The 24,358-nt window shown below is 39.4% G+C and overlaps 1 protein-coding gene across 4 annotated transcripts in view; it reads left to right on the top strand.

The window, feature by feature from the left end:
• The window catches only part of LOC145417175 (uncharacterized), a 115,423-nt gene that overhangs the window by 2,908 nt on the left and 88,157 nt on the right, over positions 1-24,358 (top strand). For all 4 annotated transcript variants that reach the window (XM_080285951.1, XM_080285953.1, XM_080285952.1 and 1 more), the window contains exons 2-5: positions 1,320-1,416; positions 1,802-2,395; positions 2,941-3,201; positions 4,430-4,555. In XM_080285951.1, the coding sequence (XP_080142077.1) occupies positions 1,336-1,416; positions 1,802-2,395; positions 2,941-3,201; positions 4,430-4,555 (1,062 nt within the window). In that variant the 5' untranslated portion in view covers positions 1,320-1,335. The remainder of the gene's footprint in view (positions 1-1,319; positions 1,417-1,801; positions 2,396-2,940; positions 3,202-4,429; positions 4,556-24,358) is intronic.

Genomic DNA, 24,358 nt, shown 5'->3' with positions numbered 1-24,358 from the left:
TCCTAAGGGGTGTCCACAAACAAATTGCCTCCGTGTCACCCTGTCCCCTGCCATTTCACTGCCCTGTTCCCATCTTATGACCCCCTTTTTTCATATACCTCTTCACTCCATCCCTCCATCTCATCCTTCGCCTCCACCTCACTGCCATACACCCTCCTTGTTAGTCTCTCGCTCTTCATCCTCTCCACACAGCCATACCACCTCAGTGTATTTCTAACACTTTCTGTCACATCCACAGAAAGTGGAGTTTAAAGTTAAATTCGACTTATTGGGAAACAGCGACGGAAACCCACGAGCATAGTACATTCCGTGTATATCACAATTAGGTATATTCTTAAATATTTGAAACGACTTAGACAAAGAGGTGGTGCATGAGAAAAACATTCATGTGTGTAAAGGTAGACTTGATAAATGTGGATATGGAGACAGGACAACACGAGCATTGCTCAATTCCTGTATACTACAAATAGGTAAATACAAATAGGTAAATACATCCACACCACAATGCTTCTTCACTTCCTCTTTTGTCAGTCTGTCTCTCCATGTAACTCCTCATGCTCCTCTTTGATAACTTCGTTTCTGCTACTCTCACTCTTGTGTCTTATTCATTTTTTTGTATCTGTATCTGAGAAGGATTCTTGGGGTTAAGTGGCAAGACAGAGTTACAAATGCAAGAGTAAGGGATATTACGAGAGTGGAACCAATTAATGAATATGTGAGACTGTCTCGATGGAAGTGGCTGGGGCACATATACAGAAAAGAAGGTAGTTTAATACAGGATGTGCCACAGTGGATTGCTAGAGGAAGAAGAGGTAGAGGTAGGCCGAGGGAAACCTGGTTGAGGACAATGAAAAAGGAAGCAGGAGAGGAGTGTTGGTGGGACCTGAAGGAGATGGCAAGAGATAAATATTGGTGGAGAAAGTTCATCGAGGCCCTATGGATCCCATGGGGTGTCACAGGAAATGATTGATTGATTGATTGATCTGTATCATGCCAGCCAGAGCGAGAGACTGACGAAGAAAGTGTACGTGAATGAGGTGGAGGAGAGGAGAGGGAGGGGGATGCCAAGGATTAGATGAAGGGATGGAATGGAGATGTATATAAGGGAGGGGGGTGTGAGCTGGAAGCAGGGCAGTGAAATGGCAGGGCACGAGACAACGTGGAGGCGATATGTTTGTAGCCATCCATTACAGGATTGAGGCGTCTGGCAAAAGATAGATAGATAGATCATGCCTTATCCCATCTCTTGGAATTAGGTCTGAGATGATGATGATGATGATGATGAATTTAGGCTTCTGATTTTGTGTTTCTTTGAATAGACCCACACACAGCACCATGGCGGATGGAATGTTATCACTCTCTTGGAACAACCACAAAGCCACATTCTGTCACATCCTGTCAACGTTGAGAGAAAAAGTGAGTCCTGTGACATTTTGAGAATTATGCAAAAAATATTTTAATTTTTTTTAGTAGTTCTAGAAGTTGAGCATAGTTTGTATTGTTATGTTTTATTATTTTTTGTATTCATATGCAGTTATGCTTCAGATTAATTGATTTCATTATTTTATTTGTATTAATAAATGTTGTCTAATTCTCTAACCATGCTGATTATGTTGTCCCTCTATTGTGCTCTCTTCCTTGCTTTCTTGACCATACTTCCTCCAATCCTTAGATGGGAAAGGCAGGATGATCATATTAAAAGCATCCAGTCTGAACTGAATATTGGAGTTTTACCTAAGTCCCCCCATCTCTCTCTCTCTCTCTCTCTCATAAACTGACTCTGCTTCTTATTTAATTGCAGGAAAGGTACACTGATGTGACAGTGGCATGTGAAGGCAAATTTTATCCTGTACACAAGTTAGTTCTCTCAACCTGTAGTGAATACTTTGAAAAAATCTTTGAGAACACACCATGTAAACATCCAGTCATAGTACTGAAGGATGTAAACAGAAGTGACTTGGAAGCATTGTTCTGTTACATGTATGAGGGTGCAGTCAGTGTTGCTCAGAGTAACCTTGGGAGATTAATCAAAGCAGCTGAAGTGCTAAGAATCAAAGGTCTGGCAGTTCCCGACGAGCCACCAATATCCGAGTCTGGTGGTAAACGGACAAGCCACTCCTACCACTCCTCAGATGATCGAAGCAGTCCACACCCAAAGCGGCGGAGACGGGAAGATGGCTATAATACGAGAGGCGCCGCTCGCACCTCACCCTCACCGTCACAGTCTCCACGGGCATCTCCATCCAGAAGCGAAAGCGACACTCACTCCAGATCAAAATCCGAGAGCATGTGGGCAAATCAGAGACACGGAGACGAACACGGCTTAGATCAGCAGTTAGACGACAGACCACAAGACCACACCTCCCGATCTTCTCCTACGCCACCTCATGTTGAGGTTTGTAAGAGCCAAGTACAAGTAATGTAGTCATAATAACAGTGGATGTATGACAGATTGTCACATGTACAGTAGTGATAGTAGGGGAAGTTGCAGCCCCAGTCTCTTCTGAATCATTAACTTGGTGAATGGCAGGCAGAAGTTGCCCTTATCCTATAATTCACCATCAGCCTTTTGGGGGATAGGAAAGTACAGTTTTATATTTCCCATCACAGTTTTATTCAACTTGGTGTAGACTTTAGTACAGCACATATTAGCTGTCTGGAAGTAACTGGAATAAAATGCAAAGATACTTCATGGGATTCTCATGTCTTCAGATTGTTACATGCATAGCAGTAGCAGGTAAATAGCATTGTACATTATAACATCAGTCTTTAGGTCAGTACTGGAACATTATTTGGTGGCTAGAGTAGATACAGTACTGTTGTTGTATAGGAAGTATTAATTTGTGTGTAGTGTGTAATACAGTTGATATACAGTATATATGTATATATATATATATATATATATAATATATTTTTTTCATAATTTATTTTAACTTCCAGGTTCATGTAGATGAAAGTCTAGTCAAAGAGGAGATGGTAGAGCACAGTGAGGAGGGGCAGGAGGATGTTCTAGACTCAGGGATGGACTATGGCTCAGTGGGCAGTGACTCGCGATTAGACGGATCGGCAGGAGGGGGAGAGGATGATCCGTCGGGTCACATGGCCCCTAACAAATACGAGCACAAGACCAATGTCTCGCACGCACAGCCGTTACCTGAGGCTGTGGTCGAGGCGTTAGCTGGACCCTCAGGGATGCAAGGGGTGGGTATATGGAACAGCTAATTAATCCCAGATATACACTGACTTTAATTTTACATACAAAAGGGTTAGTAGCTCTTGGTCTCTTCCACAGTCAGAATATTAAGTTGTGGTTGCATGAAATTCAGTATTATTTATGTGGTAGGAATGACTCTCCTGGGTGACAAGTTGCATCTGTCTTCCAGTCTGACTACACATGATCAAATAAGCTGGAAGGAATTTGGGAGCTTTGTCAGATTAGAACAGGCATGCTGAAGAAGGTTGTGAACTTTCTTGGGCTGTTGATTACCTTACTGTATCTCATAAGTAGCCAGAATTTCACTTAACTTTGAATTGGTTGGTTTTTGTCATTTCCAGTGTTCGATTTCCTGCCACAACCCATCATTTAGGTAGAGAATAGGGATGGTACAATCATGTATTGTGTAGAACTTTAATCCTGTCCAGTTATAGTTCCTCATCATACTGAATCATCCAACATAAGCTTTTTTTAGTTTATTCTGGGTGTCATTCAGTCCGTTATTGTCCCATCAGGAGGATAAGGGCCTGCTATTAGGCTACTTAGTCTAGGTATTGAAGGTGAGAGTGAACAGTTGGTCATTTGTGTTTAACTGCATCCCTAAAGTTACCAGGCTCTCATTTGACTTATGAAGTGTTTAGGTATTTGAAATTGAACCTTATCCTTTTTTATTTACTCATAATTTTTTGTAATGCTCTAAAGACCGAAACTCTTTACTTTGAAGTGGTTAGGTGATTGTAACATCGAACTCTTTATTTTTGTTTGTGCGTATCCCTCAGCAATATTCCATAAGTAATCAAGTTGGTAGTTGATTTTCCATGGCTAGGTGGTTGTGAGATTGCTTCTCCATCTTTATGCAACCCCCCCTTAGTAAGTAAGTGTAGGTTACTTTCTCCTGTTAGATTTGTTCTTGCTTTCTACACCCTGTCTTACTCCATCCTTTGTTAGAAAGGAAGTCTGGATGATGATAGTGGTGGTGGTGGTGGCAAATCCTTTTAAAAGTTACCAGTAACCAAGCCCATTTAACTATCTTTTAAATAACCAAGCTCTTATTCGACTCTCCTTTATCCTCTACATCACCAAGCTCTGTTTGACAATCTTCAAGTAACCAAGCTCTCGTTTAACCATCCTTCTAGTAACCAGGCTCTTATTGCACAAGTAACCAAACTCATTTGACTGTCTTTTAAGTAACCAAGCTTGTATTTGCCTTTGCAGTGGCTAGGTGGTTGTGAGATGCCTCCTGGGTTTGCTGGGCTGGAGGGTTATGGAGGTGAGGGTAGCCAGGACCTCCACCCTTCCTCACAAGTGCCACCGGGAACGCAACCTCAGCCACACCAAATGGTGAGTGTTGTTGCTGTCTTTTTCACAGGAGAGAGAGCCATCCCTGGACCTTCATAGGTTGTATTCTAAGTGGCTTTCGCGATCTTTTAACATCTTTCCTAGCGACGTATTCTTCCTGTTGCACCTCGGTATCCTCTTGTTTGTTATTGATGCAAAGTATGTTGATAATAAGGCATAAATAACAGGCAAGAGAGAATGTTGAGGTGTAATATGCAAAACAGATTGCTAAGAAAGAACTGCTAGAAAGTTTACGATGCCACCTAAAATACGACCCTCTTCTGTATTCAGCACTGGATGTTAGAGACTTGCGATGTACTCTTGTTGGTGAGGGAGGCACCGTAATGCCTTTCCCTAATCAGTTTATTTCTGCCAGTGACTTTATTCTCTTGTACGTTATTTTTGTCACAAGTGTGGGTACTAAGAAGATATAAAAAGCATAAAAGAAAATACCGAGGAGTTATTTTCAAGTTAAATTGCTGAGAAAAAAGTACAAGAAAGCTGTTCAAGTTTGATAAGAATACAGTCCTTGTGTTTTTGTTCTAACTGGCATAGGAAGCTTCTTAATGTTTCATTTTTAGTGAAATATTTCCCCCAACACACTTTAGTATTCTCTTGTATTTTTTGTATCTTTTTGAATAAGGACAGATTGCAGAAATAATATACTAAAGAATATTTGTGTGCCATACACAGAACTAAACTGGTAAGGAAGAAGTTTGTGAATACCTGCTTAGCCAACAAGAATACAATCTTTGAATTTTAAATATGGCTTCTGACTGTACAGTTTGAAAATTTGCTTTTTTTTTTTTTTTTCCCCATACAATTTAGCAAAAAAAATATTTTGGAACAGGTATAGTTAATGCTGTGGAACTGATTGGAGCTTCCCGCCATTATAGGTAACAGTAATTAGGTGAAGTAAGGGGTTTGACTGCTTGGTTCAAATACAAACGTTGACAATATTGCCCTTGAATCTGGGTGATGTGGTTATTAGTTTATTCTTACCATCACCAGAATGTTTTATTTGAGTAAAAAAAGACCTCTTGCATTGGAGGGGTTTAGTAAGACCTCATGGAACTCTTATAAATTGAAGAGTCTGTTTTATCTTTTTAGAAGATAAAGAAGAAAATGAAAAGATGTCCCCAGGCTCAGTGGGTGAATGATATTGTTGTACTGTATATATATATATATATATATATATATATATATATATATATATATGTTTAAGGAATGTTTGTTAAAAGCCAAACTCATACACTGAGGGTAAACATTTTGTGCAACATGAATATAGATGACAAAAATTGAACAAGATGATTAATGAATCAGAAAAAACTGACAAGGATAGCAAATTATGTTGGGTAATGTGCTTTGTTGTGACCCCAGGTTGATCTGGACATGAACCAGGTGGACTGCAGGTTGGAGTTGCCCTTGTACAGTCCACCATCCTCATTTCAGGGGATAGGGAGAGAGTTAAGGCATCCCATTGCTTGGAGGGATCTCTAGCTCCTTGTACAGCTTAAATGTGGAAGACAAAAATAAAATAAAAGATAACAAATTGGAAAGGACTGGCAAGATGATGAAGTTATGTCAGTGGGAGTTCATTGTACATATAATGAACAAAAGGACATAAGAATGATTGAATTTACCTTATTACAGTAGTGTTAATACCTGTACTAGAAATATATCCTAAGTTGAATAAAGTTGGCTGTGAATAGAGGGAATAAAAAAGAACACATGGGAATGAATGAGTTTATGATCCCCTCTAATATGAGAGGTCTTTCTGAATTTAGATAAAAGGGTCTGGAAGCAACTGGAAAAAACTAAGAGCATCACCAGGAGTTAATGGGAAAAGTTGATGCTGCTGCCACATTTAAATATTTATTGCCAGAAAGGAAAATTGAAAGTCCTGATTGATGTTACATATGTTTGCAAGTAAAACAGTATATAGGAGTCTCTCTGAAAATTATTTAGGTTTCTTCATAGTAGAAGGTGTTTACTGTATCACACTAGTAGATAGAAAAAATATCAGATTGAATGGCTATGCTTCCTCCTAGGGATTCTCCCTGTTTTCCATGGAGTGAGAGCTGAATCAAGTGCCCAAACAAGCCAGATAAACACATTCAGAAATGTGAATCCTGTCAACAGTGGAAAGATGTGATGTGTTCCGTGACGGTGCCACTCATTGCCTGTTGGAAATAGTAGAAGTGCAGTATAAGGAAATCAGTTCACCAGAGAGTGTAGGGGATTCACTAGTTCAGGAAGAGACTGATGTTAGATTAATAAAAAAAGAAATGGATACTGGACTGTTTAGATTCTCTGGACATGCTAAGAGAATTGACCAGGGGAATTAGGAGAGTGAGTAGTAGTGAGGGACTGAATTGTCAACGGAGATTTAGAATGAAGACATGGGATAAGACGATGTGCACTGACCTTAGATCTAGGTGTATTACTAGAGATCTGGTGCAGAACAAGCAGGGTGGAAGAGTGCATTTTGAAAGGCATACCACTTCAACACTTGAGTTTGAAGTCACAATTTTGATATACTGCTGCATGTTCAGTGTGCTGTAATGCATATATTAAAGAACAAGGAAGATCCCTAACCTCTTCTGGCACAGTTGATGGTGAAGTGTAGTCATACTGGAGGGCCAGTTTCACTGTTAATGGGGGAGACTTATTCCTACCTCATGCTGAGACTCATCAGTTTTCATACAGCCACAACTAGGTATTTAACCCTTTAACCGCGGGTATTGTTTTGGTCTGACTGTCCTCTCCCGCGGGGGTTTCAGCCAAATGTAAACAAACCTTTAAACCTTAATAACTCTGCACAGAATAAAGCTAGAGAAAAAAATAAGGTACCATTAGAAATTACTAACCTTCAGCTTTCCATTGATGTAGGTTTCATGACTTTGTTGACTTTCACAGGACGGGCAGTGCCGTTAGAAGTGAGGGGTGTAAAATCACTATTTTTCGCTCACACATCATTACCTTCGCTCATACACCATTACCAAATGCCAACCTCATTCTGATAATAATACTATAAACATATATGAACACTGCACATACGATAAACACCCGCTCTGTGTTCACTGAGGCAGGTAAAAGGCACTGTAATTACCTGCACTTCACTGCCACATCAGCGGTGTTGTAATCACTATTTTTCGCTCACACACCATTACCAAATGAAAACCTCATTCTGATAATAATACTATAAACATATATGAACACTGCACATACGATAAACACCCACTCTGTGTTCACTGAGGCAGGTAAAAGGCACTGTAATTGCCTGCACTTCACTGCCACATCAGCGGTGTTGTAATCACTATTTTTCGCTCACACACCATTACCAAATGCCAATCACATTCTGATAATAATACTATAAACATATATGAACACTGCATATACGATAAACACCCACTCTGTGTTCACTGAGACAGGTAAAAGGCACTGTAATTGCCTGCACTTCACTGCCACATCAACATGTGTTGTCACTCACACAGCTGGACAGATACTGATGCGCGCTTGGTCAGGGGTGGGGTGGGGGGCCCAGGGGGTGGGAGGTGGGGCCCCAGGGGGGGGAAGAGGGAGGTGGGGGTCGGCTGGAGTGAAAGAACTTAATAGCTACTCTCCCTTGAAACAATTGGCGCACGGAAAAAACGCGGGGTATTCAAAATATTCACAAACATTCGAGAATGACACCCGCGGTTTGGTCCAGTTTTTGCAACGTCATTCTGGAATGACACCCGCGGTTAAAGGGTTAAATAGTTTTTGCTGTGACCAACTTCTGTTAGTGAAGAGACCAACTATAACTGCAGTTCTCTGCGAAATTGCACAAAACACTTTCCTCGCTGTTTTCTCTATTCTTTTATCAGCAGTTGTTGTGAATGTTTTTGGAGAATTAGAAACAGAAATATTTGTTGTTTGTAGTATTGAATGTTGGGAGGAGAGGTCACATGTGAAAAACTTGAAGGGTAAATTTCCAAGTAACTAGTTATTGGGATTGATGAGAATCGTTAAAGTTTCTAAGCCAATAAAGTGGAGGGAGGGTGAGACAGGAGGAGGTTGAGGGATGGGATGGAGAGGAATGTGAATGAGGATGACCAGTTGGAGGGAGGATAGTCTACTGGTTGAGGAGAGAGTGACATGGAGGATGGCCATCACTCCAACAATAGGGCATTTTAACTCCAACACCACTAGGTGCCTTTTCTTCATCTTAAACTGCACAGTCTCTTTTAATATGAATGAATGCATGTTTGAGACATGTGTGTATTAGTTGTTAGGCTAATAGTTCCATTCAGTTAACTAGCTATTGAAGGGCTGAATAAAATGTACTTGGATGAAGGTTGTTGCTGGTCAGATGCAAAATTCTGAGAAATCTGGAAATTTGTTTTGGATAAAGGTTTGAAAATGAAGGAATGAATCTGGATAATGCAAATAAATATGAGGAATGGAAACGAAAAATCGCTTACAGTGGAGGAGAAATTATATAGTTGTTGTATTTCCCTTGCACCAAGATTGATCTCTTCCATCCATCCATCCATCCATTGCCAGACGCCATGTATCCCAAATGGGGTGGCCAAGGGCTTAGAGTTAATTGTTTTACAGGGAGGGTCACTAATCCTCCACCAACCCCACTTGACACGTAGGGATGCCAACAGCATCTGGTGTTCCCAGGCGGTCACCCATCCAAGTACTAACCAGACCCAACGTTGCTTAAATTGTATAAAATAGTCTGATAAAATGAGGGGTGGGGTATACAGCCAATCCCATGCAGTAAGCCCTCCATTTTTGTGGGTTTATGTTAGGCGGATTTGCAGTTGGTGGGAATATTCAAAATATTTCACTCTTCATTGTGGTAACTGAAGTCTCTCAATTGGCAAAAAACTCCTGAGCCCGAACTATGAACCACTGCTAGCAAACCAAGGAATTTGAGGCCAAACAGTTTTTTAAAAGCCAAATTTGAGATATTAAATGCCAACCTTGCAACCCTATTACTGTATTTAATCCAGTCAACGGGGACCGTAAACGGGATCTGATCACTCGCTATTTCAACCACAAATGAGAAGAAAAGAAGCAAATGATAGAGGCAGTTAAATGTGTAACTGTGGAAGATGACATGGAAGAGGAACATAGTCTGCCAGTGGATATTGACTTGGAAGATTTTGATGGAATGGTGGCAGTGGTGGAGGAGAGGCCTGCGAGGAGGGGGCCATGGAGTCGGACATTAGCCTAACTTTGTCAGCCGTGGATACTAGTTGGTCTATCAGTGCACCTCAGTTTCAGTAATTTTTCAAAAGTTAATGTACTAATTATTTATTACCCCTTAACATCATTGTTATCATCATCTAATCCTGCATTGCACCATGAGTGTAGGGGCCCAGGGCTAGGCAAGTTGGTTCTGACATTTAAGATGTGAGTGACCAGCCTCACTCATCCCTGAGTGGCAATACATGTGCAATAAACCCCAACTACCTCTTGGATGTAAACTTACACAGACTCAATCTGGTTGGGGCATGTTAATTACCCACTGAACCACCAGGTGCCATAATTTGGTTATGTGGTTACCACCCAGCTTAGTAAATGGTTTCCTGGTGTACAGGGAACCATTTGGCTTGTCACTTAGTGTAGAGTCACCTGTAGACAGAAGGAAGAGGAAGGAAAGAAGGAAATAAAGACACAAGAGGAAGGAAGGAAGAGAGGATAGGGCAGCCACCCAAGAACAACACTATATTGAGTGAGTGGATGGTGAGTACCCCCACCTACCACTGATTACCTCTCAACAATAGAATAAAAGTGGAATTGGAGAAAAATCTAGGTTTTTATTTACCCCTCGAAACCAATTAAAATTTTGCTCATTTGATTATGCCCTTGGATTTGGTGAAGTTGTGTTTGGCAGGTTATTTATTCACCAATTAGTTGCCAAAATGCAGGGCTTACTGTACTGTCCCTTTTGGACCATAGGGGCCTAAGGCTAGGCTACTGTAGTCCAGAACATTTATGAGTAGGAGACTGAACTGTGCTTCTGGTAGTGTTTTGTATGATAGAACTTCAGTCCATCTCTGGGGTTTGAACCAAAGAGCATAATCCACGACCCTTTCTGATCTAGCTTATCAGTACCAGACCACCAGGTGCTAACTAGAATAAAATACAAACTGTTTCCTTGGGCTGATAAGGATAAGAAACTGATGAAAGGGTATGATGGGAAAATATGTAAGAAGTAGACTGAGGAGTTATCAAGTAGAGAGCTGGTGCAGGACAGAATCAGATGCAGGAGTGCTATCAGTTGATGTTGTCAGACCCATATTATGTGGATATGTAAAACTGAATATAAGGAAATGACAGCGGTGAATGATGAAGTTTTGTTGTACAGAAAGGAGTGTTGTTGTGCCTCATGATTAATTAAGGGTGGAAGTAAAGGAACATGTGCAGTGTTTAATGACAGCATTTGTGTAGTTTATGGATGAGGTGTATGAAAAATTGAAAAGCCAGATTTTGCATGATGGTATAGTGGGTTAACCCGCCCCATCCTGACCACTTTTCTACCACTGACTCCCCCCCAATCCTGACCTTTTTTTTTTTTTTTGCTCAAACCTTCGCTTTTGGTGAGAAACATCAAAAATTCATAGAGAAATCACTCACCTTAGGTTTAAAATACTCGATACAGGTAGGAGTACCTCCTTACCTTACTGGGTTTTCTAACAGGCTGGCACCAAAGAAAACGAGTTCTATGGGAGGGTAACTATTTCACACCGCTCATAAACAGTATTTATTTATTTACTTGGTACAAATTTATATGTAGTACAAGAGTATATTGGTTTTCAAGCAGTAATATAGGCATTATAAGCATTGTTTCACTCACTAATACCTGACCTTTTTTTGCCACATTACCTGATCATCATTTCTAACTGTTTCTTCCTCTAATGCTATGTAAAGTTTGTCCTCCACATTGTCATTGATTGGGGAATCACTCTGGCCCTGAATTTCGTACCGTGGCATGACATGGCTATACTGGCCAGGTCACTGATAACAGGTGAATTGCTGAGACAATGGCATGCAGGGGGGGGGAGGAGGTCATGCTGGGTAAGGCATTGTCCCTGCCTGGCATCTTATAGAGGAAGGTGTCACGTGTATATGTACCAAAAATCACTCGCAAAAATTGAAAATTGTGCAAATTAGGGATCTTGCAATTTTTTCGTGTTTATGTACGTCGACAGGATTGGCAGTGACAAAACGTGTGGAAGTTAAAGAACGTCGACGGGACGCCGTGGGTTAAGGCAGTCCAACCAGATGGGTCCTGTGAGGGTTTGCATGTAAGGGATGGTCAGGATTATTGCTCATATAGTGCCACTCGTGAGGGAAACTGGTCATTGTTGCTGACATGGCAACCCTGAGCCCCCATGCTTCTGATGGGGCAAGGAAGGATTGGATGGTAAATAGTAATGATGGGAAATACCAAAAGGCTGATGAGTCGATTGTACTGGTCGAGTGGAGAGAGACTGACCCATAGAAAAAATTAGTTGTGGGATAAGTTCATTGAGTGTTGTAGACAGTGTGCATTTAAGAGCAGTGAAGAATAATCAGTAGGATGGTTGTTCAGTGAAACGCAAGGGAACATAATATTGCAAGGACGAAAGATGGTTGATGCACTGGAGGTCTTGATGCTAAACACAAGAATGAATACCAAGTCTGAATGAGAGTGTCTGTGTGTGCACAGTAATGTATAGAGATTAGAAGTTACCAAGGAGAGTGTATGTAAAAGAGATGGAAAGAAGAAGGGGGAGTGAGATACTGGTATTTAGGTAGCAAACTTTTGCTGCCCCCATAAAGAAAGACTAAGTCACTGTTGCATGAAATATAAGCTTTAGTTATGAGGTCTGAATGAGATCTCCTTGGTACTACTCAATTTAGCCCTCCACTCTGATGACACTTGGCCATCATTAGGTGAAAGGGATCAGGGATATTTGTTAGGTTAGGATAAATATGCTGGAAGTGAAAAATATTAGTCAATTCCGTAGTATCTGTTTAGGTATGTCCTGGGTCCGAGGAATATCTATAGTAGTTCAACTTGTTTCACTTCTAAAATCTAGTGACATATTTTTCAGTTATTCTTGCAACCTCCATATAGTTTTATGTAGGTTCAAGGAGACTGTGTTAAAATTGAGTCGAATTTTTCTTTCTTTAGATAATGGGGTAGAAAATATCCAGAATCTCACCCAAATCTCTTTTGTGGCCTTTGAGAAAAAATTTCTTGTAGGTACTCATGCTTAGAGCCAGATTTATAGTTCTTCCATCAGTACGGAATGCATTAGAACAATATGAGACCAAGAATTTGCAAAGGAATCATGTACTGTACAGTAAAATTTCTTGTAACAAGAAAGTAAGTGAGAAACAAGTGTGTTTGGTGGTGGAGCTGATATCTTGAGTGTAGATAATCTCACAGCATCAGCATATTCAGACCGTTACTCTGTTACTATTGAGTCAGTTACTTTATACCGGTACATAACCAAGTTCCTTTGATGAAAAGTGAAGTTAAAAAAAAGTGATAGTTTGTGTTAGGATTTCCTGATGGAGAAGTATTTTGTTCCAGCGATCCAAGATGTGGAACATGTAGACACTTCACTGTCTGAATATAAACATACGAAGCCTTGGAGTTAATTGCGTAACTGGAGACATGTGAGTGGTGCGGTGGTAAACAAGCTGACTGCCAGTCGTGTATCTTGGCATTTTACTCTTACTGAATTGTTCGCATAAATTCGTATTGGGGCTTCAAGTCAGTGGGAATGCTCAGCCATGCAGTGAAAGTGATACAAAGTAAGGCAGTGCAGATTAGTGAAAATTTGGATAGTGGTAGTTTGGGTACCAGGGTTTTCCTGTACCTTGTTTTACTGGAGTTGTGGGAGTGCATAATTTTGGAGAGGTTAAGTATACAACCCCAACAATTTTACTCACAGTCTGTGGCAAGTAAATGGCTGCAGGTCAGATCAACCATAAAAGTAGTCCATCACCAATCATTTCATCCATACAAACCTAATCTAATTTAACAATAGCCCAACATAACTTAGCCTGACTTAATCCAGTCTAACTTAACATAATCTAGTCAACCCCAGCTTAACCTCTCCTCACCTAACCTGAACTAGCATAACCCAACTTGACCTGAGCAGAAACTCATGGGGACGAATGGGTTTTGGGTCTGAACCTACCTATTCTTATTAATTAACGGGAGCTCTACAGTTTGTTCATAGGATTTGGATTTGATAGGTTGAGCTGTATAAACTGAATGTGTACTCATGCTTACAGACTAAAGTACAGGTGTCATTTGAGGCGTCTCGTGGACAAGGGGCGAATGCGCCATTTTCTTTTTTTTTTGTTATGAGCGTTTAAAGTTCAGGAATAGGTGGCAGACATAGAATATTATAGAATAGCATGTTATTATATATCATTAGAATCCTCTGGAAGAGGCAAATTTATACTGCAGGAAAAAATGAAAACACACACACACACGCACACACACACAGTAAAACACGCGATGGTGTTTTTTCAGCATATAGTAATTATTGTTCAATCAACTTGAAATTCATTCCTGTATTAGATGTAAATGAAACTAAGATACTATGAAATTTTCAGCCAAAAATTCCCATAATTAATATTTTTCCTATAATTATTAATTAAATATTTTCATCTCCTTATCGGCAACAGGTTGTTTTATTGTATGATAACCATTATATTGTTAATGACTGACACAATGAAGTTATAATACCAACTATTTACAACTCCAACCGCACACCAAGATGAAGGGGGGGGGGGCCTAATGGTTAGTAGTTGAGGATGTCATCGGAGTGTAAACAAAGCCAGGCTTCATTCACGTGCTTGGCGGGATGACTAGCTGGGGTGCTAGCGCGCGTCTGATTGGCTGAGAGGCGGCCCTTTAACTCTGACAGAGGGAGCCGCTCGCCCATTGGCTGGGCGCGTGTCGACATTCGCCCCTACAGCTCTGAAATCACAGACCCTCCCCACCCTCCTCCTCCTACCCTCCACGTGTGCAAAACAAGGGAGATTGAACCTAGAATTCTGAACCCACATGGGTCGGAATCGGAAAACGCTCTTCACCACGAGATTTTCAGTGCTTCCATGTATCGGAAAACATGCATAACTCATTTTTGATGGGGGTGGCGCATTCGCCCCTTGTCCACGAGACTCCTCATTTATCCATCACAGCACATTAGAACCTGTTTGAATAAATATTTTGTTAACATATTGAGACCAAGGATGTTTCATTTATTTCATTCTCACTTTCTCCTAATTTTATTCAGCTTAACACACACTTGTCAAACTGGAGGTGTTAGGGTCATCATTAATAAAAGTATGATACGGTTTCCCAAGTTGATTAATGTTGTTTTGTTAGCAGCAGTAATAAACTAGGAAGGAAGTTAGCTAGATTCAAGGGGGTTAGCAGTCATGAATATTAAAATTCTTTGTGATGCAAAATGGAATTAAAAACAAAAGTACGATTGCTTGAGGAATCAGATGTGTCTAGCAGTGAACTAGGGGTGAGGTGTGGAGCAGTTGACGTGGTGGGGAAGGAGGTGGAGTTTGCACTGATCCTGTAACATCAGCAGTGTCATTGTATGGATTTTTCTTTCCCTTAATTTTTACTTTCTGTATGTTTGATTTTTTATTTTTTACTTGTCAGTATGATTGGGGATAATTTTCAGTGCAGATTCAGTTAGGTATACAGACTATTTTTGATGGATTATACACTGAATTCATTTCAATCCAGAGCCAGGAAAACTTTGGGTCACTTCTTCACTTACTCTCTTGTTTGTCAGAGTACAAGTATTGCTGTATGGGTTGGATTTTACTTTTTTTTTTTTTAAATGGGGGGGAGGGTGTCTTTTACTCTGCACCCAAAACCACCTCGTTCCATAACATTCATAATAAGTTATGTTCCCTTTATTACTTAATGTTTGCTTAGTTTTCTTCAGCATCTCACCTCCACCGCTTTTGTTGTACAGTACCGGTTACTCACAGTATTAATTATTATGTATTTCTGTCCTTTTTTCATGGTGTCAGCAATCTCATATGGTATTGCTCAGTGTACACTTTTTAAACCCTGATTGGTCCCCTTGTCATATCAAATAAACTGTGGCTGGGGCTTCTAGTAGGCCATGTTTAAGTGTCCTGCTAAGGAAGTGATGAGCCAGTCTCTTCAGCAGTAAATTATCAGTAATCGTATTCTTTGGTTAAAATTTTAGCTTTAATATTTATTTTACTTTCACTGTTAAAAAAATTACCAAGCAATCTTATCAACCTATTCTGAGGAAGGTAGTGAATGCACCCACTGGTCCCTAATGCCACACATTTAACATATTCCCTTCCCTGATGCATGTCTTCGCATGCAATGTATCCTTAATGTTCTGGGACTTCAGCTTCCATACTCTTCTTGGGTTGTACATATATTTTTTATATTCCCTTGGTGTCATACCACAGAAGTACATTATTCCGCACTGATCTTTTACTTCTGATTAATAGTACCATTAATTTCATATTGTTTAAACATTGTCATGGATACACAAATACATGAATTTAGGGTATCAGTTGAATTCAGGTGTTGTGTTACCTTGAACGTTCCTATAGTTCAGTTACTGTAATCCAGGATCCTGACCCCTTCAACTTTCTTGATGGCCAGGTGTGGCCAGATTGGAGAGTTGATTTGACTAGTAACGAAGAAGACACATTCCTGCTTCAGCTAAAGCTTATTGAAGTTCGATTAACCACGCCTTTATATTCCTGATTAACCACGCCTTTATATTCAAGTTGTGGGAGGGGATCAGTTCTCACAGATAAAACAAACTGATTATACTCCAGTATCTCACACCATCACCTCTACCTAGTCCCGTATCCCACTCCATCACCTATTCACATCATTAGTCTACTTGGCTACTACTGAAATTCAAGGGTGTGGGTATACATTTCTCATTTGACCTGGTCATTGCATTTGAAATTAAACCCACTTTTTTTCTTAACAACTCTGTTTCAATGGAACATAATTTTTATGAGAACTTATCACTTTGCTGCATACCCTCCCTGGTGGGGCATAAGCTGGTTCAGGTATTAGGATTTAGTGGTTTAGTTTCACCTCACAGGCAAAACTATGTGCACTCTACCCCTCCCACACCCCCAATAGATGCACATCACATTCACCTGTTGGGTATTGCATTTCACCTGACTGAACTTGGCTGCTCTCAGTAGTTGCATACAAAGTCATGGTTGTGTGATATTTGACAAGCTTTCAGTGTGTGGCAGGAATAAGTTCTCCCCGGTGACGAATCAGATCAACCCCACGATCTTACTACAGTTGTCCATCAAGTTTACTGAAAGGGGTTAGGGATCTTGCTTAGGTTAGAACAGATAACAGGTCATCTCTGGAACTGTCTCCCTCTGTCTGTATTTTCTGCTTCCTATGATCTCCAGTCTTTCAAACGGGTTGTGTCCAGGCATCTCGAAATGAATGGCACTTGAATTTGGCTGTCTGTTGTATTGTTTTGTTTTTTTTCTTGGAAGGAATGGGTTGCAGGCTCCTGGCCTTTGGTTCCTTCTTCCTTGCATAAAAAAAAAAAATAAAGGGGGAGGGGAAAGACGTGCTACTGTGTAGTTATTCTGTGGGTTACCAAAATAAAATTGAGGAGACAGTCTCAGTACATAGTTTATCTACCCATTTCAGTCTTGGTATAGATATAACCTACATCTTAAAATGCATAATTATTCATAGAAGCCTTTTTTTTTTTTTTTTTTTTTTTTTTCAGACACTAAAATGCATAATTGTTCTCAAACTTTGTGTTATTATTATTATTATTATTATTATTATTATTATTTTTTTTTAGATGTACTGTACTGTATATTGAAAGTACCATTGAAACATCCAGTGCTGACATACACTTGTTTTAATTTCTTGCCTAGTATTCATGATTTACTTGTAGCCTTGTATTATATTCTTGGGGCCATACTTTTGTCAGCTTACGAGGTTTTCTAGCTACTCCTTTTTTGGATTTATGTTGAATTTAAACCACAGTAATGTATTTTATGCCACATTTGTATCTTCAGTGATGACATTGAGTTCATACCGTAAGTAGCATACAAAAGGGTATTAACGTCTTAAAGAGATAAACTGGTAAGGAAGTGATGTTTGAAAGCCTTGTAAGCTGATAAGAATAGTCCTTTGGTGAACAGCAGTGAAGAAGCTACTCTAAAGGCAGGTAAGTTATGTATATTCCAGGATGGCTTCTCTTCTTGTATTTTATAACATTTGTATTTTGAATATACATTTTTATAGCCCCCTCACTACAATGATGACTTTGCCATTTTGTTCCTGCTACCCATTCTTCTTCTTCTTATTATTATTACTATTATTATTATTGTTGTAAGTGTTAAAGGTAATATCAGATCAAGTACAGTACTGTAAATTACTCGTACGTATCTTTTTCTTTTTTAACAAAGTCATATCAGGGGATCAAAATATTCCTTAACCCCCTTCATCATGAAAGATCTCTCCTAAGCTAAGTAAAATTTTCCAGTGGTAGCAAGAACAAGATAAAAAGAGTAACCATCATAGTGAAGAGGACAAGGCCAAACTCTCCTTGAATTTCTGTTGCAGAACTTTAACTTTCGTTCTAAATTCTTTATGATGTAAAATTCATTGTATCGCATTAAAGTAAAGATTGTAACTTTCATTCCAAATTTTGCACAAGGTAAAATTCATATCATATGAAAGTAGAGGTTTATGAAAATGCAAATAACATGAAAACAGAATACTGATTATCGTAGTTCCTGATGAAGTAATTGCTTTTTGGACATCAGGATAATTAAAGTAACATTTGCGATGTAACTGAGAAATGGAATATTGGATGGTATTTTAAGTGGTATTGGAGATTTCCTAACGTCTCTTCCTTAGTGATTTTCTATACATATTACGCTTTAATAGCCTCTTATATGTTACTGATGTGAATCAAGCCAGTACTGAAGCCATATAAATAGCATGGAAGAGAATGTTAAGGTGTGACATGCAAAATATATTGCTTAGGAAGAAATGTGATGACATTTCTGATGCTGTGTACAGTACAACTCCTGGTTATACAGTGTCGTGGAGCAGTTTGTTGCCCTATAAAGTGCTGTAGTAGCTAATAATTTTGCTGATTAGTGCATTTAAAAAAAAATAATGCTGAAGGAGAAGACATGTCCTCACTTTATGCAGGTTATTTCATTTAAAAGTGTTTAGTAAATGACAACCATGAAAAGTTGACTGATATTTGTGTAATTTTAAAACAGCTAAAATCACATATGAATTCAAGAAGAGTGTGGCCTTATATATATATTGATATGTATTATTGTATGTATGCTTTACCATGACCAAGAGTTTATGAATAAGCTTTGATAAATTGAATCCATTTTACTGGATTCATTATATGAATGTGTTAGGTGGAAGGTATTTAAATAAATACAGTATATGTTTCTTTTCATGCATTGGATTTTAAATTACAAATTACTGTATATACAGTACTTGAAGAATGCATCATGCTGTATATTCTTAGGTTATTCCTGTGGAACATTAAGCTTTGACAGTATACAGTATTTTGCAAGCAGTATATGGTGATCATCGATTATTACTTTGTCACTGGGTGGAGAATTGGGATTACCATTACAGTATACTTTTATTATTATTTATTTTTTTTCTATGTACGTGCAGTTATACACAACTGATATCTAAATATTTGACTTCATGAAAGTTGGATTTTTTTTTTTTTTTTTTTTTTTTTTTTTTTTTTTAATGATGTGTGACCAGTCATGAAAAACCAAGATATGAGTCATTATGGCACACATTTAGTTTTCTTGACTTGTATCTGCTTGTTATAGCATTTACAAACTTTCATGATTCACCTGAGGAACTGGCATAAGCAAAAAGGAAAGGCAGTGTATTGTATGCCATAGCATTGTTATGGTATTACGGCCACAGGCACGTTAGTACTGTACTGTAGTATATCTTCTTGTTGCAGTTACAGTTACCCATTGCTATGTGGCCCAAGGCTTGTCTGAATGTTAACCTGGTGGACTGCAGGCTGAAGTTGCCTGTCTCTTGCAGTCCAATCCTCCCACTGAGGGGTAGGGAAAGAGTTGAATGATGACTCTATAACTGGTCAGTAGAGCCACCTACAGTAGCTGTATTAATGCATGAAGTACTGTTGATAATTGCAGTCTCTCCTGATGGTTATGTATAAATATGATGAATAGTAATCTGGAAGCTGTTGCAAACCCCCTTGAGCTAGGTGATGCCATTTTCATTTTATTCTTGCCATATTGACAGGTTTATGTAGTTTTGGATAAATGGTTTGAACTGGAGGGTTTACATATGGCCTTAGTAAACCCCTTCAATATGAGGAGCCTTTCCAAAGTTGAATAAACTTGCCAGGTAGCAGCTAAAATAAACTGTGAAGGACATCATCCAGATCCAAGGAGTTAATGCAGTTCCCAGTTACTTGTTGTTGGTTTAGTCATAATAAAATTCACTAGTTTTCTGCCTGTATACAAGAAGTGCAGTATTACGGTACCTGTTGGCGGTGTGGTTTCTCGTAGTTGCTTTGTGGATTCTGGTGTGAGTGGAGTTTTTGTCAATTTTTCATATTTTCATTTTAAAACACCTAACACCGTATTACAGAGTTTCTACAGTACTTTATTAGTTAATGGTATTGAATGGCTTGGGAAATGCAGATTTTTAGAAATGAAAGCATTTGTCGGAGAGAATCTGAAACACTGACTTTCATTGTGGTGTTTTATTCTATATTATTTACAGTACCTGGAGAACTACATTATTTGTGGTAATAAGGAAAGTGGTTGTATGTATCACTCTTAGAAATGTTATCATCAGAAGCATAATGCTTTTTCATTGATGTATAACAGTATCCTTGCCTACCAACACTCGGAAGTAAAACATGGATTGTATTGGGAGAGATTTTATATAACAAGTACAGCATACATGTATAAAATGTTGAAGTATTGAGCATTATGCTTTAATGAATAGTCTTTGCATTCAGGTAAATTAATACTGTGTTTTACCTGTTATTAAGTTGTAGGTCATACTCTAAGTGGCTTTGGAGGCTGGGTAAATGCTCCTCCTTAGTGATTTATTTTGCAGTTGACTCCACAATATCCTGTTGTGTGTTGTTGTTGCAAGCTATCAATATTAAAACGGTATAAACAGCACAGGAGAGAATGTTAAGGAATAATGTCATTGTGAAATAAATTGCTGAGGACGAGGTTTTGTGAAGCTACCTGTACCACGTAATATACACCCATGTGTGTTTTGTTAATATATGTTCGTTATTGTACAGGATTACTGGGAAGTACCATACAGCTTACAAAACTTTTTTTTTTTTTAATGGAAAATCAATTCATTTAATAAAATACTGGGGGAGTGCGTACATATTGCACAGGACTGTATTGTCATGTATTGTATTACAGTATTGGTGAGTGAATGTAGACATTTCACACCATCATTTATTGGAATATAATAATTAATATATTACAGAACTTGTGGGTGAGTTTAGACATTACACACCACCAGTTACTGTAATGTAGATATACAAGTATTGCATCACTGGTGGGTGAATTTAGACATGCCACACCACCAGTTACTGTATTGCAATATATATCCCACGTTTTGCATTTATTCCACGACATTACAAGATAAAGCAATTTTGAGAGCTGAACTTAAGTGTTTGAGATTGAGAATTACAAATACAGTCATATGGTGCTAAGGAAATTATGTATGGCTGTTGTAAGCATCTTTCAAAACTATCCACTGTCTGTATAGGTTGGCATGTGGTTCAAGTAAATAATAGAAAGCATATCACTAGGTAGGTTGGGGATGGTAGGTAGTGGAAAAGTGGATCCTAATGGCTTAAAAGGAGTGGCAGACTTGTGTGGTTTCCTTGGTTGTGGGGAATTTACTGAACACCTGAGTCAAGTTGGTGGTCTTTTGTATTCTGTGCCATTGAAAGTCTAAGTGGACCATGTTCACGTATACCATCGTTGTAACTTAACTGTCGTATCAGTTATCAGCATCGCTACGTATTACGTGATTGTACATTTCAGATCGAGGTTAGTTTTGGATACATTTGGGAAGATCTTTAAGAATGTTAGTAGGCATACAGAAGATAAGGAGAGAGATGAGAGACATTTGTGATGCGTTAGTAGCAAGTGTTTTACTGGCATCATAGTCATAACTGTCGCTTGATTTACAAGTGATAAATGATAAACTGCTGTGTTTTAAGAACACTGGAAAAGACGATAGCTGCTCTTTGTTCTGTGTTTGGGCATGATGACTTGCTGGTGCAGTCATAGTGATTTACATGTGCTGTACATTTTTCCACATAACCTGTTGTGATTACAGATAATCAGTGGCATGCGTGGTTGTTGCCGACTTTGTGTCCGTCATTCCTTCCCCTCTTTGTTCTTAGTTTTCATTTGATTTCCATTATTCTCATACCTTGCTTCTAGGGATTCTCTTACATGTAATATATGGTTCCTAAGCCACACTTGGTGATGTTCCATGTGGTCACTGGTTGGTATGTGTTGGCCTACCTTCGGGCTTATCCTCCTCCTAGACACTCATCATCTCACTTCCCTTCCGCCTGTGACCTGCCACACCAAGCAGTACTGCTGGGTTTTAGCAGATGTAGGCTGGTCAGTGTTTCAGTGTTGAGCAAAGTTTCACTTCAACTCAGTCTTACTAATGCAGGCCAGATCAAGAATGTGAAGTGGTCTGTGTTGATCCATAGCATTACCTGAGTGCTCTTTCTGGTGTTCTTGTCACTTGTCACTGATTGTTATATGCCACCCTTATGATGAATAATTATCACTACGTCATAGGCATATCCTCAGCTTGCTGGTTCCCTTCATTGTGACCCATATGGTTAAGCACTTTGTAGGGAACAGGTATCTGGTGAAGTCAGATTCTTCACATTAAAACCATGTTGATATGATTTATACAGCTGTTAGTAGCTGTTCTGTTCTTGGAGTTTATCCAGCTGCAGGACAGAACAGTCTCCTAATAAACTTTTCTTTATGATGGTCACCACTTGGAGTGTTCATTTGTAGGTGGTTACCTCCATCAAGGGACACACAAAATGTCTTCCTTTTGCTCTAGATTCATGTGATGCCCATCTGCCTGTAGTGATGAAGTATTAAAGAGTATAAAGGCAGTTCCTTGTACTGGTAGCCATTCAGCATGCACCATCAGGAATGCCCCATGTCCTTTGCCCAGTTAGTCGTATATACAGTACTTTGACTAATTGGCAGTGTTCATAGCAAAAACTCATCTTGGCCCTCAAGTTGTGGCAGACAACTTAACCAGTTTTGATCAGATGCTGACCGATTGTAGTTATTGCTGGGATGTTCGTAGGGGTAGATCATGGAATGAAAGTCTCGCACAGTGTTAGTTGACTTTGTGATAGAACCTGCACAAGAACAACTTCTTCCCATCTTACAAAATTCCAGTGCTTTCACATTATAATTTGTGGACGAGTCTACCTTGTAAAGTTTGTAGCCTTACTGAGAATTTCATTGCCACCACTTAAACCCTTAATGTTGTTGCTAAACTACCGAATTGTAGAGATAATGGAGAGTAGGTCAGATTGTCTTCCTACCTAGCAGGCCACTTCCATTGTTGCAAAATTGTTAGGACTGGTAGGACCTTGGCAGCTCAGTCAGCTGGTAGCATAATATTGTTTAACCATTGGAATGATGGAGAAACTGAGTTCGGGTTTAGCAACTGTGGTATTAGTTGAAGAAATGTCTACTTCGTCAGTCAATCAAACTCAGGAAGGGTAGCATTTGGCGCATGTCATCAGCCTCAAGTTTCAGTTCTGTTTTTGTTACCCATGATCGTAGCATATTGAAGCAGCTCTTTGATATTGACAGATAGTTTATCATAGCCTCTTGCTTTGGCAGTTTGTTAAGTGCCAAACTACTGGTTGCAGAAGTGTGTGTGTGTTGGGGGGGGGGGAAGCATTGCTGGAAACATATTTTTCAGTAACTTACAGGGTGATTTCCTGTGATAGGGTTAATGGAAGCTAATCTTTCATTGCTTAACACCTCATTGTGAGATCTAAACACAGTAGGACTGCAGAATGGTTTGGCGTAGCCAGACTCAATGGCTGGGCTTGGTTTGTGGCATCACCAATAACCATTTGGTTTTGTGGAAAGGATGTGAGGGGGGGGGGTATTGCCCAAAAGTATGTAACAGTTGTGTGAAGAAAAAGGGGGGGGGGGAATAACTTGGAAAACATCCCCTCACTTATAAGGAAGACTGGCTAATTGGAACATGCAGGTACAGCCAGGCCTTGCTTTGTGGTGTTACATCAAGTGAAAACCCATTGCACAGTGATTTATCATGCATCAAGGTCAATATAATGGATTCAGTGAGGATAGAGAGGGCAGCCAGTGACCATATAACCTAAAAAAGAAGAAAGAAAGAAAGACAAAAAACTTGCTCTTGGTGTCCTCAGTTGCACCACACAATTTCCAAATCATAAGTTTCAAGTATTTCTTACACAAAAAGTTATCACTTCACGTAATATTGCACGCATCAGAATTTGTTACGCACTTGCCCTGTTATTTGGCAATAATAGTGGTGTTTCAGTGGTCTAGCACACAAGAAATGGAACAAAAGGGAGACAACCTCAGTGACTGTAAACACAGGGTGGCCATCGTAACTCAAGCAGCTGCCTGTTGGCTTGTGTGGGAGGCACCGCATACACG

Source organism: Coenobita brevimanus, chromosome 109 (genome assembly GCF_032717465.1).
Source record: "Coenobita brevimanus isolate Jiangsu-jjx chromosome 109, ASM3271746v2, whole genome shotgun sequence".
Taxonomy (NCBI): Eukaryota; Metazoa; Arthropoda; class Malacostraca; order Decapoda; family Coenobitidae; genus Coenobita; species Coenobita brevimanus.
The sequence above is the reverse complement of the archived record's forward strand: the minus strand, read 5'-3'. Positions and strand labels throughout refer to the sequence as shown.